General features: G+C 41.6%; 1 protein-coding gene across 1 annotated transcript in view; it reads left to right on the plus strand.

The window, feature by feature from the left end:
* The window catches only part of LOC311237319 (integrin alpha-2-like), a 134,114-nt gene that overhangs the window by 64,624 nt on the left and 49,803 nt on the right, over positions 1 to 19,687 (plus strand). Inside the window, exons 3-4 of the mRNA XM_084325138.1 lie at positions 12,356 to 12,465; positions 14,751 to 14,842. Of these exons, the coding sequence (XP_084181264.1) occupies positions 12,356 to 12,465; positions 14,751 to 14,842 (202 nt within the window). The remainder of the gene's footprint in view (positions 1 to 12,355; positions 12,466 to 14,750; positions 14,843 to 19,687) is intronic.

Below are 19,687 nucleotides of genomic sequence, written 5' to 3' on the forward strand. Positions count from 1 at the left end.
GACTTCGAGTGGAGCTAGCGCTGAGGGACAATCACATCCTATTAACATACCCACTTCACAGTCTAGAAGTGTTGGCAACTTGTTTACGAGATGCTTGAGGTGAGGCCACTGTAGCGCTGTTTTACCAGTAGGAATGTAGGATTTGTCTACTGGGATGAAGCTACGAGTGTAGGCTTGTGGCACTCTGATGTTGTTTGCAGAATGGAGTCCTCTGATTTGTAGGCCGCTGACACTCTTGCTGGTTATAACTGTATTTACAGCAGTCATTGTACTGAGTCTCAGCTTCACAGGTTGACTTTCCACACTTAACTCCTTAAGCAGGTCCTCTAAGATAAACGTTGTATCACTCTGTGTGTCGAGTAGTGCGTAAGTGAGCACCGTTATCTGTGGCTCTTGAACTGAAGACACAAGGACTGGGACAATGCTTGAGGTCGCAGAAGCACATCGGGTTGTAGTGTGAGACACGACTCTGCGGACTTCTTGGCCCCGGTAGTTTGCAGTAGATGTGCCACTCTGGGTTGTCTCTGGTGCTTGTGACCTCTCTTCGTGCAGACTCGTTGGATGACGACGGTTGCAGGTGTTGCAGGTATGTCGCCGTTTACAGTCCTTGCTGGAGTGTCCCTTCTTTAGACATCCAAAGCAGAGGTGATTTTGGTAGATGTACGTTCTCTTATCCTCTATAGACCTTGATGCGAAGTTAGTGCATGTAGCAATGCCATGATTCTCATTTTTGCAGATTGGGCAAGGTGGTCTGGCTCTATAGGGTGAATACTGTGTCTCCACGATGTTGCTCTTTATGTGAGTGCTTGTATTCAACGCTCTGGCTCTCTTGGAAAACCTCTCGTCTGAGGCTCTGGAGTTCAACAGTAGTGGGGTAGCGATGGGGTTACAAGCTATTCGTGCCTCTTTGTTCAGAAACTTTGAAAAGTGTGCAAGACTTGGATAGCTTCCAGATTTATCTAGCTCTTCTACGATGATCCTGCTCCATCTTCGCACAATCCACTCAGGTAGTTTCTTGAGCAGTTTGTGGTTCTCTTCACAGTCGTTCAAGATGTCCAGCCCTCGGACATGTGGAATTGCCTCTGTGCATCCCTGTAGGAAGTCTGCAAACTCTCGGAGCGCCAGAGGATCGTTTGTGTTTATCTTAGGCCATCTCATTAGCTTGTCTCTGAACGCCCTTTGTATAATGAAGGGGTTTCCATACCTCTCTTCCAACACTCTCCAGGCACCTTTATATGCTTCCTCGGAGTCTCTGTAAAAGAATCCTTCCACAGACTTACGAGCTTCTCCAGTAAGGTACATTTTCAGATAAAACATCTTATCACTTGTTGGGAGAGGCTTTCGATGTATCAGGGTCATGAAGGTCATCTTCCAATCAACAAATTTCATAGGGTCACCGTTGAATATTGTTGGTTCTGGTGTAGGTAGGCGATTCATGCTTAATGCACTTGTGATTGCTTCGGCTAGACTGAAGGCCTCTTGGTTTGCCGTCGCGCTGGGAGATGCTTGACGTTGGAATGCTGTAGGATGTAGCGGAGCACTATATTCAGGATTTTGGTAAGCAGTATTTATTTCATGGTCAGTGACTTCTTCTTCTTCGTTGTCTAGATCACTTCCCGAACTGTATGCCCTCACTCGGGCTGCTGCTACCTGGACTTCCTTCTCTGCTTGTAGCTGCTGTAACTTCATCCTCTCCTCCTCCAGCTTACGTCGACTCTGTACCTTCAACTTCTCTATTTCCATCAGCATGGCTGCCTCTTCCCCCTCTAGTTGGAGGAGACTGGTTTGCTGAGCCTGGATCACTTGCATGGCCTTTACCTCTTCCACTTTAGCCGCGAGTTCAGCTTCCCTCCGCCTGTTTGATGCCTTGGAACGTTGAGAGTGAATTGTTTCAGTATTTGTGTGACCATATACAGATCTGTACTCTTCTTTGTTCAGAGCTATTCTCACCCTCTCCTTCTCAAGTCTTTCATTAAAATCTTCCTCTTTTGTTTCCAGCTGCTTACACACAAGCTCTTGGGTGTCTGTCGTCAGCTGAATACAGGCGTCCATTTTATTTGCGATCTCAGGAGTCGTGGCATGGTTACGTAAAATGGACTCATATAAACTTCTTACTAAGTCACAACTTGCTTGAATGTCTTGTTTTAGTCTTTCAAGTTCTTCTGCTGGACAGAAGGTTCTTAGCTTCCCTCTTGCTTCCTTGGCTATCTTCTTCCACTTCTGATAAGCTTTGTTAAAAGCTTTCTCATTCCTCTTATCCTCCACTTCACGGTTTTCTTTTCCTTTCTCGGTTAGAGTTCTTTGGCGAGCACCCGTTCTGTTCTGTTCCAACTCCAAGAGGTTGCCAGCTTCGTCTTCTTGGGCCGACATTGTGCTTGATCACATACACTCAAAATATCAAATAACTAGATGGTATTTAAGAGTTCCACTTGCTGGGATGGATATCAGACAGCATAATATTAATTAAATATACAGGAGTTGCCACACGTCCGTGGTATTGCTGGGATGGATACCAGACAGCATGAGGGTAATTAAATATACAGAAGTTGCCACACATCCGTGGTATTGCTGGGATGGATACCAGACAGCATAGGGTTAATTAGATATACAGGAGTTGCCACACATCCGTGGTATTGCTGGGATGGATACCATACAGCATGAGGGTAATTAGATATACAGGAGTTGCCACACGTCCGTGGGTTTGCTGGGATGGATACCAGACAGCATAGGGTTAATTTAGATATACAGGAGTTGCCACACGTCCGTGGTTTTGCTGGGATGGATACCAGACAGCATGAGGGTAATTAGATATACAGGAGTTGCCACACGTCCGTGGGTTTGCTGGGATGGATACCAGACAGCATGAGGGTAATTAGTAGGTTCATTCTTCCTTCTCTTCATGCATTTATTTTCTTTAGTGTAGGGTCCTCAACATACATGTGTTCTCTTCGGAGTAAGATCTTCAACATACATGTATTTTCTTCAGAGTGAGGTCTTCATTGTACATGCATTTTCTTCAGAGGATGGTCTTCATTGTACATGCATTTTCTTCAGAGTGAGGTCTTCAACATACATGCATTTTCTTTGGAGTATGGTCTTCATTGTACATTTATCCACTTCAGAATAAAGTCTTCATAATACATCCATCCTCTTCAGAGTAAGGTCTATTTCACATTTATCCACTTCAGAATGAGGTTTCATAATACATTTATCCTCTTCAGAGTATGGGTTTTTACTCACTGTTTATCATCTTCAGAGTATGGGTTTTACTCACTGTTGCTCATCTTCAGAGTATGGGTTTTACTCACTGTTTATCATCTTCAGAGTATGGGTAAGTCTTCGCTCACCACTGGTCGGTAAGTTTTCACTGTAACTGCCCCCCGGCTTGGTCTTGAAATAAAGATGCGGTTATGTTTCGTACAGATGCTTTTATTTATTTTCTCTTTTTTCTCTTGCATTTCAGCTTAGCAGTACTGTAGCTTTTCTTTGGTACTTTGTACAGGTAGTGACGGTTGCCTCATTTGGTCCGTTTGTACCTCGTTTGCACCTCGTTTGCACCTCGTTTGCACCTCGTTTGCACCGTGAAAACTGCATAGGACAGTCAAACACAAACATACAATTAGTTACATATTTCACATTTCAATATTGTTCACATGTCGTTCATTATTATACCAAAGTGTTCAAACAAACAATTGTATTAAAGATATTTAAAGGGTGAACTCGTCTTCCATAGCAAAGGCACTCAGGGAAAAACAATGATATATAATAACGTTACTTGTCCGGCAGCAGGTGCCTTTGATTAGAATCTGCTTCGTGAGTGCACCACTTTATATGTTTATAAATGTTTGGCGGTTACACACATAAATATACAACAACATATCTTCAACAACAGTAATAATAATAATACATTTGAGTGTTCGACATACCTTATTCCGCTTTACCAAGGGTAGTTAATTTAACTGGAGTAAGGTCCTTCCATCATACAATTCGCTGCCTGCTCCGTCGTTATCTGAGTTACTTCCGCCTTGGTCACACAGAAAGCTGTGACCTTTATACTAAAGAAAGACGAGCTCTGCCCCCATGTGGACACTAAATGAAAGTGCACAAGTGGCTCCGAAATATTATTTTCTTAGATAGATAAATAGAGGGCTCAGTATTCTGAGCCTATACAGAGAAATTGATCATCTAGACCAGTGGTGCCCAACCAGTCGATCGCGATCGACAGGTAGATCGCGGGCTGATTTCAAGTAGATCTTGATTAATAAAATTTGATTATAAAAAAAAAAAAAATAAAAATGTTTTTTTTTTTTTGCTAAATCAACTCTGCCTCTCCTTGTTAACTACAACAAGCAATGCTGTTTGTTATTTAAGATGAGGCACTGACAGATTTGTGTTCATTATGCTGCTTTTATAAAGCCTCAAATGACGGCTTACAATTATACAATTTTGGCTGGTAGCTCTCGGCTAGGTGGTAAATTAAAAAGTAGATCTTGGTTCAAAAAAGGTTAGGCACCCCTGATCTAGACCAACGCAAATCAAAGCTTACTGACAGTAAAGATGATAGGCATCTTTACCCTTGGCGGTCAGTTACAAGAGGCATGAGGCCCTTTAGAGGCATGAGGCCCTTTAGAGGCATGAGGCCCTTTAGAGGCACAAGGCCCTTTAGAGGCACAAGGCCCTTTAGAGGCATGAGGCCCTTTAGAGGCACAAGGCCCTTTAGAGGCATGAGGCCCTTTAGAGGCATGAGGCCCTTTAGAGGCACGAGGCCCTTTAGAGGCATGAGGCCCTTTAGAGACATGAGGCCCTTTAGAGGCATGAGGCCCTTTAGAGGCACGAGGCCCTTTAGAGACATGAGGCCCTTTAGAGGCACAAGGCCCTTTAGAGACACAAGGCCCTTTAGAGGCACGAGGCCCTTTAGAGGCATGAGGCCCTTTAGAGACATGAGGCCCTTTAGAGACATGAGGCCCTTTGGAAGCATGAGGCCCTTTAGAGACATGAGGCCCTTTGGAAGCATGAGGCCCTTTAGAGGCACGAGGCCCTTTAGAGGCGAAGACGTTTTTTTTTTTATTTAGATTTTAGAGGCCCTGTGCCATCCTGCTCATCACACAGCCCTCCTGACAGTTATGTGTGTGTGTACGTGTGTGTGTGTGTGTGTGTGTGTGTGTGTGTGTGTGTGTGTGTGTGTGTGTGTGTGTGTGTGTGGGTGTGTGTGGGTTTGTGTAGGGGGCTCATTATGTCTCTCTGTCACTGTTTTGTACTATAAACTCACTATAAACAACACATCAACATGACTCTGTTTGTGTGTGTGTATGTGTGTGTTGTGGTGCTTAATGAGAGTACTGTAGTAGAGAGCAGTGGCGGCTCGTCCACAGAGTGGCGCTCGGGCACCGCTGCATCCTGGTGGAGAGAGGAGAAGAAGAAATCTTTTTTTTTGGATTTAGATTTTGGACTCTAAAAATACAATAAACATGTTTAAAATAAATAATAATTACTTTTTAAGTATGTTTGTGTTTAAAATGCACAATAACGTTAATATATCAAATATAAATCATTGTTTTGTCACTCTCTCCTGATGACGTAGGGTGGCCAGGCGTCACGCATTGCGCGTGATTGTACAGCATTTCTGTCTCTATTCACGCGTCACGCAAATTGAGACCATGTCCCGCACGATTGGTTGTCATCCGCGCTAACGCCCCCCCCCCCCCCCCCCCCCCAGCCAATGTGAAGAACCTCTATGCGTCGCGGTAACGTTATAGTATCTGACCGCGAGTGACACCGCGTCAACAATTGACACATGCCTTCTCTATTTGAACGACCACATCAAACAAGAGGTGGACGCGGGCAAATACTGCGGCATGGTCATGCTGGACCTACAAAAGGCCTTCGACACTGTCAATCACTCCATTCTGATTGACAAGCTAAAAGCAATTGGTTTTGATAGTTTATCAGTGAGCTGGATGCAATCCTACCTGGAGGGGAGAGAACAGATGGTGGAGGTAAACGGTATTCTATCCCCCCCCCCTCACAGTGAGCTGTGGTGTTCCACAAGGAAGCATACTAGGACCACTACTGTTCCTAATTTATGCAAATGACATGTCGTCAGCTTGTGACTGCAACTTGTTCCTGTTTGCGGACGACTCAGCCCTGCTGGTCTCTGACAAGAACAAGTTGCAGGTTGAAAAAACCCTCAGCTCGGAACTAGGCAAAATCTGCATATGGCTCGCCGACAACAAACTATGATTACACATGGGCAAAACAGAGTCCATTCTCTTCGGTTCAAATAACAAACTCAGCAAGACCGACGGCTTCTCGGTTACAGTGGGTGCCAATATTGTCACAAGGAAAGATGAAATTACCTACCTGGGTTCCATCCTAGAGGCTAATCTTTCCTGTGACAAAATGGCATCCAATGTAATAAAAAAAGTCAACCAACGAACTCGATTCTTGTACCGGATCTCCTCTCTGGTAAACAAGAATACCCTGAAGACTCTAGCAGGAGCACTCATTCAAGGGTACTACGACTATGCTTGCACCTCATGGTACCAAAGCACCTCAAAGGCACTAAAAAACAAATTACAAACATCTCAAAACAAGCTGGTCAGACTACTGCTTGACCTGACTCCTAGAACCCACCTCACCCCTGCCCACTTTGACAACCTAGGATGGCTTAGAGTAGACGACAGAGTACAGCAACTTGCAATGGGCCTGGTCTACAAGATACACTACGCGACCAAGGTACCCATGTACATGTCAAAATACTTCCCAAAGGTCAGTGAATACCACGATCACAACACCAGAGGGAGCTCCACAAATCATGTTAAACCCAGATTCGGCTCAAACAAGGGACTAAACACGTTTCGCAATTATGCCACATCAATGTGGAACGCCCTACCCAAAGCTGTAAAGGAATGTGAATCACTACCCACTTCCAAAAACACTCTCAAAAAACACCTACGGGAGACTGCAATTCGAAACTGGCCCCTACAAATGTCCTAACCTAGTTGTACAGTAAATGACCAAGTATGGCTTTGTCAGTATTCCAATGTACAGTGTACAATGTGTGTGTCCCCCCTACCCAACCCCCCCCCCCCCCCCCCCCTACCTCCAATGTACAGCCCCCACCCACCCAACCCCACCCCACCCACCCAACCTCCTCCAATGTACAGTTTCTACGTCAAATGTATATACACTCTTTTTCTGGACACTTTTGTATCACAAACAGTATTGTATTTGCAAATCTGATATGTCATAAATGTATAGATGTAGCAGTACTGTCTATCTGTATGTCATGTATGTCATATATGTTATGATGAATTGAAAATGGGGGACCCTGATGTAAACAAGACAAAAGTCTTTCTCTGGTCTGCATCCCCTTAACAATTGTATGTATTGAGCTGTACTGTAATGTACCCATTCTGCAATCTGTTAATAAACTTTTCAATCAATCAATCAATATGTCATAAATGTCACTATGAATTGAAAATTAGGGACCCTGATGTAAACAAGACAAATGTCTTTCTCTGGTCTGCAACCCCTTAACAATTGTGTGTATTGAGCCGTACTGTATTGTACCCATTCTGCAATCTGTTAAATAAAGTTTTCATTCATTCATTCATTCATTCATTCATTCATTCATTCATTCATTCATTCATTCATTCAATCATTCCTGTACATCCAGGCGACATGACAACAAGTCCTAACGCTGTCGCGCGAGGAGAGTCCGTTTTGAGCCTGGCGGGACGAAACCAGGCAACTTGGGATAAACGCGCGCTACGGATCAGATCAGTTCCACGCGCTGCTGTTATCTCCGCTGCTCGGTACGAGAGAAGACCGCTTGGTCCAAATTTGAAAAGGGGAAAACAATCCCAAACGGTTTAGATTGAAAACGAATAATGACAATAAAAAAGATGCGAGTAGCCGTTCGTGTAACCGGTAACCACCCCGCACAAATCAGTGCAGGTGGAAGATAATCATATTCTTTATTATTGTGCCATTACTGTTCCTGCTCTCATCACTGCAGTGCCAGTGTGAATCCCTGGACTTGTGAGTTGTTTTGGTGAGTTACTTTTGTTAGTCAAAAGTCAAAGTCAGCTTTATTGTCACCTCTCGTAATGTGCAAGACATACAGAGAAATGAAATAGCATTTCCCCCTTCCCACAGTGTATATATAAAGAACACTATCTAATATAAACATAAAGTAACATATATAGTATACTATAAACATAAAGTAACTATGGACAGTATACAGGACTATATACAATGTAGACAGTAGCTAAAAAGAAAAGTAAACAAGGTATAGTAGTATGGTTATGTATGTAATTCTATTTCTCTTTCTTCCATTAACGCTTATTCACCATCCTAGATTAAAATGTGTCCATATACACATGCAGGTACTAAAGGATTAATGTCTAAATAATACAATAATAAATCAAACACGTTTTTTGTCCATTGGAATTGGTTGAGATGTCATTTGAACGTGGTCTGTTGTACCAAACAGCTAATTTAAACAAACTAATTAGGACTTTACCTCTGAAGAAGGTGTATTCTGGCCCTGGGATGAAAGACGAGATGAATGGGTCGAATTCAAATAGTTCTTAGAAAATCGAATTACTAGCTAAAGCATGAAATTAGATAGAAAAGAGCAATTGTAACATCAACCTTCTTTTCTGAACTATCAGACTCATTCTCTCCATATTGTCTCCGTTTGATATGTAATAAGACAATTAGAAAAGAGATTACTCAAAGCACTAAGGGAGAATCACTTGGTGAAGTTTTCTGTCTCGGGTTTAAGCCACTAAAACATAGGTGTCAAACTCGTGGCCCGCGGGCCAAATGTGGCCCGCCACGTCATTTGATGTGGCCCCCAAGAGCTCTGGTAAAAAATTAAAATAAAAAAAAATATATATATATTTTTTTAAACATTAATCTTGGGTTAAAAAATAGCGGCGTTAAAAGAATTGTGGGTTAATGCGTTAATAAAGCTTTAACTTTGACAGCCTTAGTTATTACACATTCTTACACATACATGTATGTTTAACATCTGAGGTATTGATGAAGTAACAAAGGAAAAAAGCCAAAAGCACTTACTCCTCAGACATTCTTTGACAATTTTACAGCCCAAAATACAAAAAAGATCCAGGCGGAATAGGTAACAAAGGGTTGAAGAAATATTGTCTGAACTGTCAGATGCAAACTGGCTGTGTGACATAACCGAGCATCTCGCTCAATTGAATAAGAAGCTGTAGGGACGCAAACAAGTCCCACCCAAAACTTGACCAATATAGTTGTGAACTGAGACAACCCTTATTTTGTTATTTTTGAGTACAGTTACAGTTGTGTGTTAATGCAGACACATAATAGCAATTTCATTACGAATTGAAAATGGGGGACCCTGATGTAAACAAGTCGAAAGTCTTTCTCTGGTCTGCATCCCCTTAACAATTGTGTGTATTGAGCTGTACTGTACTGTACCCATTCTGCAATCTGTTAATTAAAGTTAATTAAACTATCTTCCATTAGTTGGATGTATGGCCTCTGCAAGGTTGTGTGCAGCCATTTGTTTTTGTAACATCTGCTACATCTGTCCCACGTGTTCTTTGCAGCTCACAGTTGTTAGTTCTGCCCCTCTTGACTGTGACAAAAAGCTTTTGAACAAACTTAATGTCATAGCTTGTATTTGATGATATTCTTCTTTGTTATTTACTTGAATGGTTTGATCATTGATTGATGGAGTAATATGGGGTTCTGATAAACAAAAATTTAGTTTTTGTTAAAATAACATAAGCTAACATATATTTTTACATCTATGCAAATGCATATGCAATATGTATAACTTGAATAAGTAATAAATACAGAAACAACATGTTTAACAATATGTAAATGAGTACGGTAGCTACATTTATTTTACATTACATTAACATGTATACGGTCTTTGGCCCTTTGAGGGCAACCATAGTGCTGATGTGGCCCTCTGTGAAAATGAGTTTGACACCCCTGCACTAAAAGATTTGCTACCTGCCATGTTAGCAGTGCACATCTACAGTACTGTATGAGTAGGGCTATGTCATACTGTTCAGGTATATTTCAGTTGCATTGCATGGAATATCATAATGAGAGGTTAGTTGCATTATTTACCTGTGGAGAGGTGCGCCATTGGAAAACTGACAATTAGTCTCGCCTTTTGTATCTTGTGAACCGTTTGTTGTAGTGACTCGTGGGTGGCGTCATTGGACTCAGCAGGGACATCCACTTTCATTGGCCAATGTTTGCCCTGCCCCCTACACTTAACCCTTTCACTGCCGCACTACCAAAACGGTTAACCCTTTCATTGCGACAATACACAGAAGGTTAACCCTTTCACTGCCACACACGGCGACCGTCGGTTGTGTGATAGTAAAGGGTTAACCTTCTGTCGTGTGGCAATGAAAGGGTTAAGCCCCGTCCCTTTTATATGTCATGGACCGCTTGATATAGAGACTTGACGGTGGTGCCGTTGAACTTAGTGGGGAGATCCTCTTTCATCTGTGTATGTTTGCTCCGCCTCCTACATGTAAGCCCCACCACTTTAATCTGTCTATGTTTTAGGGCTGACCTCGACTAGTCGTATACTATAGTCGACTAATCGATCAAAAGGAGCCGTAGTCGAATGCCAACCTCTTAGTCGAATGCAAAAAAATATATATAATAATAATATTTCTATTTTTATTGAATTACTTTTGGGATCATTCTTTCCAAAAGCAAAGAGGCCTAGAAGCGTGGCTGACCAATTGCATGCTTTCGCAGAGGACAAGAAGCCTTCAGTCGACTCCTTCAGACATTAACACTTTCAGTGCCAGCAGGGGGGCGCGCGATTTAGCGCTTAAGTGCCGGCGCTCTATTCAATGAGAGGGCGAGCACATTTGCGAACGCATAAACTATATCTTAAATTATGGCTATGTGTCTAATACGCCCGTCGCTTATCAATGACTTGTTTGCAGTCAACATTGTCGAAACGGATTGTTTTTGAATCGGTACATTTACGTTTTATACCATTTTGAAAAACCTTCGTTTTTGGAAACTTCCAGAAAAAAAAATAGATTCTGCAGGAATCGCCCTTTAGTGGAATACACAAAACACGTTGTAATTTTTCGGCCTATTTATGAATTGTTTTCAAATAAACGCTAGATTATCGATAGTATATGTGTACTTATGCACGCTAGAGAAGCGGGCTGAAAAATCGATTATCCATTTCCTGATCAGCACACACACACACGCACACGCACACACACACATATGGGACACGCTGAGATATAGGTGAAAAAAACTCTGATTATCCCAAGACTGGTAAAATAGATTCCTTACCTCAGATCAGATGTTCTCCAAAAAGATTATTCCAATTCCTGATCGCCTTTCCAAATATCGATCGCGTTTATTGATCCAACACTGGGTACTGGAAACACATATTCCACGCTGTTCTGAGGCTCGGCAATGAATGCAATCGGCTCGGGTTACATGCCTGATAAGTAAAATGTGGATTCCGGATTCTTTTTTTCCCATCCATTTCATTCAGTCCAATCCAATGGGTGCAATACCATCCGGAGAGACGATAGGGGGCGGTATTTTCCCTGTTCGAGCTCAGAGAGAGCCCCAATGGTAACGTGAGGCTAGATTTATGAAAAATGTATGGAAATCGCTAATAAAAAAAATAACGATTAAATAACGAGATTTCTCGTCGTTGGCACTCAACGCATGGCATGAAATAACGAGATTCCTCGTGGCTGGCACTCAAAGTGTTAAGCACCCCCCACAACCCAAATGGAATGATCCAATTTTTATTTTTATTTATTTATTTTTTTTATTTATCTTTTTTGCATTCGGGCGGGTAGACTATCGGCAAATTTTGGCCAATCAAAGTCGACTATACAAATCCTTAGTCGGGGACAGGCCTAGTATGTATTCTCCGCTTCCTATGTGTAAGCCCCACCACTTTCATATCTCATGAACCATTTGTCATAGAGACTTGCGGACAGTGTCATTGGACTCCAATTTTGGTCTATGTTTTCTCCGCCCCCTACACTTAGGCTCTGCCCCCATCCGTATCCCTCAAACCATTTGTCATACAGACACGGTTCCAACATTGTCTCGTTCAGCACACAGTCGGCGATGCATTGGCTGCAACCACACTCTCACAACTTCTGCTTGAATTGTCTAGTTACATTATATTAGGCAACTTTTTGAGTTGATGCAGATGGACAGCATTGCATTCAACAGGGATGAGATGTGAATAACATTAAAGTTCTAAGTGTGTGTGTGTGTGTGTGTGTGTGTGTGTGTGTGTGTGTGTGTGTGTGTGTGTTTGTGTTTGTGTGCTCTTCAGGTTACTTGTGGGTTCTCCATGGAGTGGTTTCCGTGACAACAGGAAGGGAGATGTTTACCGCTGTGACATCACAAGCCCAAGCTCCACCTGCCAGAAACTAAACCTGCAAGGTAACAATACTGGAACTGTGTTTGGATGGTCACAAATGACATGTTAATTCCCGTCCCACAAAATGTTGACATTAACCTAATTGAATCTAACCAAACCAGTTTTCTCCCTTGATGGTCATGAGATTTTCTGTGGCGGCTTTTCACACAACAAGACTTCACATCTTTTAAACACAGACATCCGCCTATCAACACATAGGAGTGGTCCTCTACAAACAGCGGCTTGTCCCATGAATGTGAAGTCAGCTTCTCAAGTCCAATAATATAATCAGTTCAGTTCAGTTCAGTTCAGTTCAGTTCAGTTCAGTTCAACTTTATTATCCCAGATGGGAAACTTGAAAAAACAACAACAACACAAATATAGAAAATGTTCTCCTGGACATAATACAGTAATACAGAACATAACATACAAAGCAATGTCTAAAGTGCAAGATTTCATGTGCAAGTTGAGCATGGAACAATATTTAAAGTGCTAGATTTACATGTTCAGATTGAGCAGGGAACAATACTTAAAGTGCTAGATTTACATGTGCAGATTGAGCAGGGAACAATACTTATTACTTAAAGTGCTAGATTTACATGTGCAGATTGAGCAGGGAACAATACTTAAAGTGCTAGATTTACATGTGCAGATTGAACATGATTATTGCACAGGGAACTATACTTAAAGTGCTAGATTTACATGTGCAGATTGAACATGATTATTGTACAGGGAACTATACTTAAAGTGCTAGATTTACATGTGCAGATTGAACATGATTATTGCACAGGGAACTATACTTAAAGTGCTAGATTTACATGTGCAGATTGAACATGATTATTGCACAGGGAACTATACTTAAAGTGCTAGATTTACATGTGCAGATTGAACATGATTATTGCACAGGGAACTATACTTAAAGTGCTAGATTTACATGTGCAGATTGAGCAGGATTATTGCACAGGGAACGATACTTACCTCATTGACTGCCACTCTGTTTTTCCATATTTACTCCCTGGCGCCAGCGTTATTGACCATTTTCACGATGTTTGCAGACCCATCTTATATTCTATATTATAGCTATGGAGACAATAGTATGGCTAATTTGACAGGCACTATTTATACTCCAACAGGGAAAAAACTGTTTATTTCTACATACCTTTGTTCATGCGCTATCCTATGCTAAAAATCGACCCGTTTCACAATAATCCAGGCTGGTTTTCTGGAACGTGAGATATAGTGTTTTGTGTGCATATGCGCAAATCGTGCGGGTTGCTCGCCTGAAACCTATATTATTTCCAGGTCAAAGGTAAACACTACCATATAGAGGATTATATTCACAAAGCCATCAAGGGGGGGGGGGGTCGTTTTCATACGCTGCGATCATTACAAAAGCATGTTTTATGATGGGGTTCTGTAAAATAGACATAAAATAGACGTTACCTTTGTCAGCAGGTACTCTACTCTTGCTTCAAGTGTCTTGGATCAGAACAGGATCAATAAATATAACCTTAGGTGGCCCGTTAGCAGCGCCAGGGTAATGTTAAATCCATGCAGCCCATTTGAAAATACTAGAATCCAACATAGTCTGGTGAAAACGCACCTTATCATCCATAAGTGTGATCGTTTTGTCTTCTTCTTCATAATCTCCAATAGTTCACTCGCCATTGCATTGCAGTTCGCAAGCTAATGGCTACTATTGTGCCTCAGAGTGCTCTGGCCCGACTATACCACGGAACAGAATAGGTTACCTCCTCAGCCGGTGGGACATCAGTCACCTTACCAGCCACCTTCAATTATGCCACAACAATGTGGAACACCCTACCCACGGCCATAAAATAATGTGAATCCCTACCCCCTTCAAAACCGCCCTCAAAGAGCACCTACGGGAGGCTGCAATTCTAAACTGGCCCCCGTAAATGTCCAACCCCCCCCTCCCTGTCAAGTAAGAACAGATTCAATAAATGACTTGTAAAACATAATTTCCCTAGATCTACATAAAAAGCACTTAACATCCTAAGGAAGTACAAACACTGCTGTCCCCTTTTACAGAGATCATAATTTGCATCACTTGAATTGTTACACCCCTAGTTGCAAATGTATTATATCGTAATAAATCACAGTGGGGATTGAAGCACCTGCCACTAGCATCTGTTTAGTTATATACCTCATCCTTTCCAGTGTTCCCAACTCAGTCAGGGTCACTGTGGTGAATACATGTGACTATGCGAATCGTTTATGTTTATGCTATTTCATGCTAACAGTACTTGATGAGTGTTAAACAGATATTCTCCGTCCTGCGCTCCAGACTCTATCAGCCTCACCACGGTCAAGGACGTTGACGTAAACATGAGCCTGGGTCTGACTCTCACCCGCACAGCCAAGGACGGAGGCTTCCTGGTAAAAAAACGAATCATACATTCTACCATCTTACATTCTACCATCTTACATTCTACCGTGTTACATTCTACCATCTTACATTCTACCGTGTTACATTCTACCATCTTACATTCTACCATTTTACATTCTACCATCTTACATTCTACCGTCTTACATTCTACCATCTTACATTCTACCGTGTTATATTCTACCATCTTGCATTCTACTGTGTTACATTCTACCGTCTTACATTCTACCGTGTTACATTCTACCATCTTACATTCTACAATCTTACATTCTACCATGTTACATTCTACCATGTTACATTCTACCGTCTTACATTCAACCGTCCTGCATTCTACCATCTTACATTCTACTGTCTTACATTCTACCATCTTACATTCTATCGTGTTACATTCTTGATTCATTTTAAATTGTATTTTACACGATGGGGCCACCAGTGTTTCTATTGCCTGGAGGAGCGATCACCATGCTTAGAATTTATTCAGTATTGGTTTCAGTTTTATTCTCATGTGGGGGCATAGTGCTGTTTCAGAGGCCTTTGCACTCCAAGAAAAATATTATTAAAGAACCAGTGCAATGATGTTGATTTGGTCAGAAAAAGGCTATTGTGGAATGTTATGTTTAGGTTTACTTTATTTGTTCAAGGGGGACAGTGTACATTAATAAAACATTTTACAGATGTAAATGCCCCCAATTTTAGCCAAAAGGCTAATTTTCATTGGCAGTCCCCCTGCCAGAAGGTACAGGCTAAAATCCTGTGTAAAAAAAAGGGCAATAAAAACAGAATAAAATCAAGATAAATAACATTAGAATAAAAACACAACAAAAGCACATAGACATACGATAGGGATACAGGTCACAATACAGTCATGGACACAAGGACAGAGCACATCATGACATATTAAGAGACCCAGACATAGACAGACGCACCATATCCACACACACACAGACACCTCAGTGTTGACAGTGCTGGTTTTCAATGAGCCATTCCCTAACCCTGCACTTGAATGAATGGTATGATGTGGACACTAATTGTTTGAGGAATTGAGTTCCATTGGTGGGATGTTCTGTATGAAAAGACGGCCTGGCCAAATACACTTTTTTTTAAAGGGATTGTACAGTGGCGGCTGGTCAATGGGGGCGCTAGAGCGCCGCCCTCCCTGTTTAAAAGGGAGAAGAAGAAGAAATATATATATATATTTTTTTTATAGCCCTATAAATAATATAAACATGTTTAAAATGAATAATATATCAAATATATCAAATATAAATAATTGTTTTCATGAACAGGAAGTGACTGTTTGATAGAGAATACGTTCCGTAGCCGCATTTCTCTCGGGCAACCCGTAGCCGCATTTCTCTTGGGCCGTGCACTGGTTTCATCGCTGTATCCGTCGCAGCCAATCAGTGCGTAACGCGCTGTGCGTTGAAATATGATGTATTATGATGGAAGCCGGGCGCTTTTCCAAGCGATCTATTATCATTTAAGCAAGCAGCGTCGAGACTTTCCGTAGCCGCATTTCTCGGAGACGCTCTCTGATTGGCCGATGTCAGTTTTTCCGTAGCCGCATTTCTCGGAGACGCTCTCTCTGATTGGCCGACGTCAGTTTCTGGTTAGTTAATTAGTTAGTTGCTCGATGCTAGCTGTTGTGTTGTGATGCAGTCACACTTTGTCTTAGAGCGTGACGGCAAGTTCTTTCGACGGTTAAGCTTAGGCACTCTTTCAAAGTTGGTTAAGGTTAGAGTTTGTCTTAGAGCATGGCGATAGGAACGCCAGGTAGTTTGCAGGCTGTTCGACGCGGAAATGGGCAAAGACACAGCTCGTCACTCAGTACTTGTTGCCTAAGGCTAACAAGAAGCTATATATGGATGCAGTGGACATGGATGGACATCAACAAAGGCTAACAAGAAGCTATATATGGATGCAGTGGACATGGATGGACATCAACACAGTATGGACAGTGGATATACTTTATCAAGCCCTTCTGCCTGCTGGACAGTGGTGCGTTTCAACTTAACAAGTGAGAGTTGCGATCTCTCTCTCTCTCTCTCTCTCTCTCTCTCGCTCTCTCTCTCTCTCTCTCTCTCTCTCTCTCTCTCTCTCTCTCTCTCTCTCTCTCTCTCTCTCTCTCTCTCTCACTCTCTCTCTGATTGTGTAGGGCATATTGGAAACGTGGCTGCATTTGACTGACTGTGATCATATATTGATTGATGGCAATGGTGATAGCTGTATGTACCTACTTAAATATTCGCCAATGCCTGGTACATGTTTGCAAAATGTTTGGTATAGCGCCCCTCATGGAGAAGAATGCACCGCCGCCACTGGTCCCCCCCGTTCCTGGTTGAGGCAGACTTGAGGTTGATGAAACCGGACAAAGGAGGAGGAGCCAATCCACACTTTATTTTAAAAACTAGACAGACGTTTTGATATAGAGTCAGGTTTTCCCAACTGAGTAGATTATATTTTTTTAGAATGTGACAATGATGGTACCTGAATGGTTTCTTGTCTAGAATTTTTATTGCTTGTTTGTATAGTGATTGAAGTGGTTTCAGAATGGTGGAATGTGAATTGGACCAGGTTATCAAACAGTATGTGATGTTGGAAAGAACCATTGAATGAAAATATAGCTTTGCTGCCTCGGTTGAAAGGACGTTTCTTATGTACCTAAAGTTTGATAGGCTGAACTTTACCTTATTGCAGACTTTTTTTATGTGATTTTTGAAGCTAAGGTTTGGGTCTATGTGTAATCCTAAATATTTATATTCTGATACTACCTGTAATTTCTGACCGGAGATGAAGATATCCTGCTCTGCAACTTCTCTGTAGCCCTTGGAGAAGAACATACAGACAGTCTTAGAGACATTCAATTGTAAACAGCTGTTCTTAAGCCAGGATGTGACATTCACCATGACATTAGACAATTTTGTTGCAACCTCTTCTGTGGTTTTACCGTGTGTAAAGATCACTGTATCATCAGCATACATCAGTACATCACATTGGCCACACACAGAAGGCAAATCGTTAATGTACATGTTGAACAGGATTGGACCCAAGACAGAGCCCTGCGGGACACCAGTTGACAGACAGATGGCAGTAGATTTATGATTTTCAATTTTGACAAGTTGGGAACGGAATGAAAGGTATGATTTGAAGAGGTTGAGGAACTCTATGGAGAAGTTGAAATTGACCAGCTTTTGGAGTAGAATAGTATGGTTAACAGTGTCAAAAGCTTTCCTTAGATCAAGGAACACAGCCCCCACAACCCCCCTGTCCATTGAAGCCTTGACTCTCTCTAAAAAGAAGCATGTTGCTGTTTCTGTTGAATGGTTAGCCCTGAATCCAAATTGCATTGGGTGCAGTGGGAAGGAGCTGTTATTGAGATGATCAGTGACCTGTTTGGCAATCAGTTTTTCAAACACCTTGGACACTATGGGTAGAATACTGATGGGTCTGTAATTGGATGTCATGAGAGGGTCACCACTTTTAAATAAAGGGACCACAACTGCAGGCTTCCATGGGTTAGGAAAACTCCCTTGATTGAAAGTTTGAAACCCATATTGATTATATGGGTCAGTGACTTCACTATAGAGGAGTTTATCTCTTTCAGCATGAGTGTGTCCATGCCATATATATCCTTAGCTCTTGAGGATTTGAGGGATGTAATTATATTTGCAACATCTATCTCAGTGACTGATTTTGGTATGTCAGGATTGTTGTTGGTTCCAGCTTCAGATGTATAATTTTTGTTTTGTTATAAGTGTTTCAGTGCACCCTCTCTGAGCACAGCCAACGCTCAGTATGTTGAGGGGGCGTGGCTTAGTGCACCCTCTCTGAGCACAGCCAACTGTCGAGGGGGCGTGGCCCTCTGTTCATTGAAAGGAGCATTCTCCTATGCAGAGAATAGGATGTTCCACTGTCAAACATATCTGCCCAAACAAAAAATAATAATAATAATAATACATTTTAATACATTTAAGTAATTTTGTTTCACAGTGTCTGTGCAGCCTTGTTTATTCACTGTGTCCATGGAAATTAAGCCATAAAGGTCTGGTTTCCTTATGCAGACAAGACATAGAACTATAGTCTGTTTAATTTTCTGATAACTACATCACTGCATAACTCATAAATGTTCAGGCAAGCTTAATTGTTGGTTATTATTAGTGATACTGTGTATGCACCCAATTCAATGTTATGTAGGAGCATTTTCTTTCAAACTATTATTGTCACGGATGTCCCGATTTGGTAAAGATTTTTGCCCTCTTGGGCAGAGGTGTTTAGCAGGCTATGACATACAGGCATAGAGATAGCACTGTGTAGGAGTGTGAGAAAGGAGATGTCAAGTTTGTATCATAATACATGAAGCTTTCAAATGTCAAATTCACGGGACCAGTGTGATTGGTTGCTATGGGAGATTGACACTGGCTAACCTGTGCTAGCTGATAAATACATTGTCACAGTTGTTGTGGATATTTTTGAACCACTAAAATTAACTAAATTGTAACAAACTAGTTTCATTGTAATGAATCTTTAAAGGGGAAACACAGAATGTGTTTTTATGCACATTCATATTCTTGAATATCCCAGTTACGGTTGTATGCATTTTCATATCTCAATTACAAAATATGCCTGTATAAACCTTTTCTAAGTTGACAACATAAACATTCTAAATAGGTCCCTTTGTATTTCCTTTTGCAATGTTTGTTAATACAGTTCCGGACAAGGAAACTATATAAGAAGGAAGGGTCATACAGGCATTCTATGCTCTGCTTGGTGCCTGTATTAACATTTTAAATATACAAGCTATCTGAGGAAATATACATCAACCAATATATCAAACGTTA

Source organism: Notolepis coatsorum, assembly GCF_963971535.1.
Source record: "Notolepis coatsorum genome assembly, chromosome: 11".
In the NCBI taxonomy this organism is placed as follows: domain Eukaryota; kingdom Metazoa; phylum Chordata; class Actinopteri; order Aulopiformes; family Paralepididae; genus Notolepis; species Notolepis coatsorum.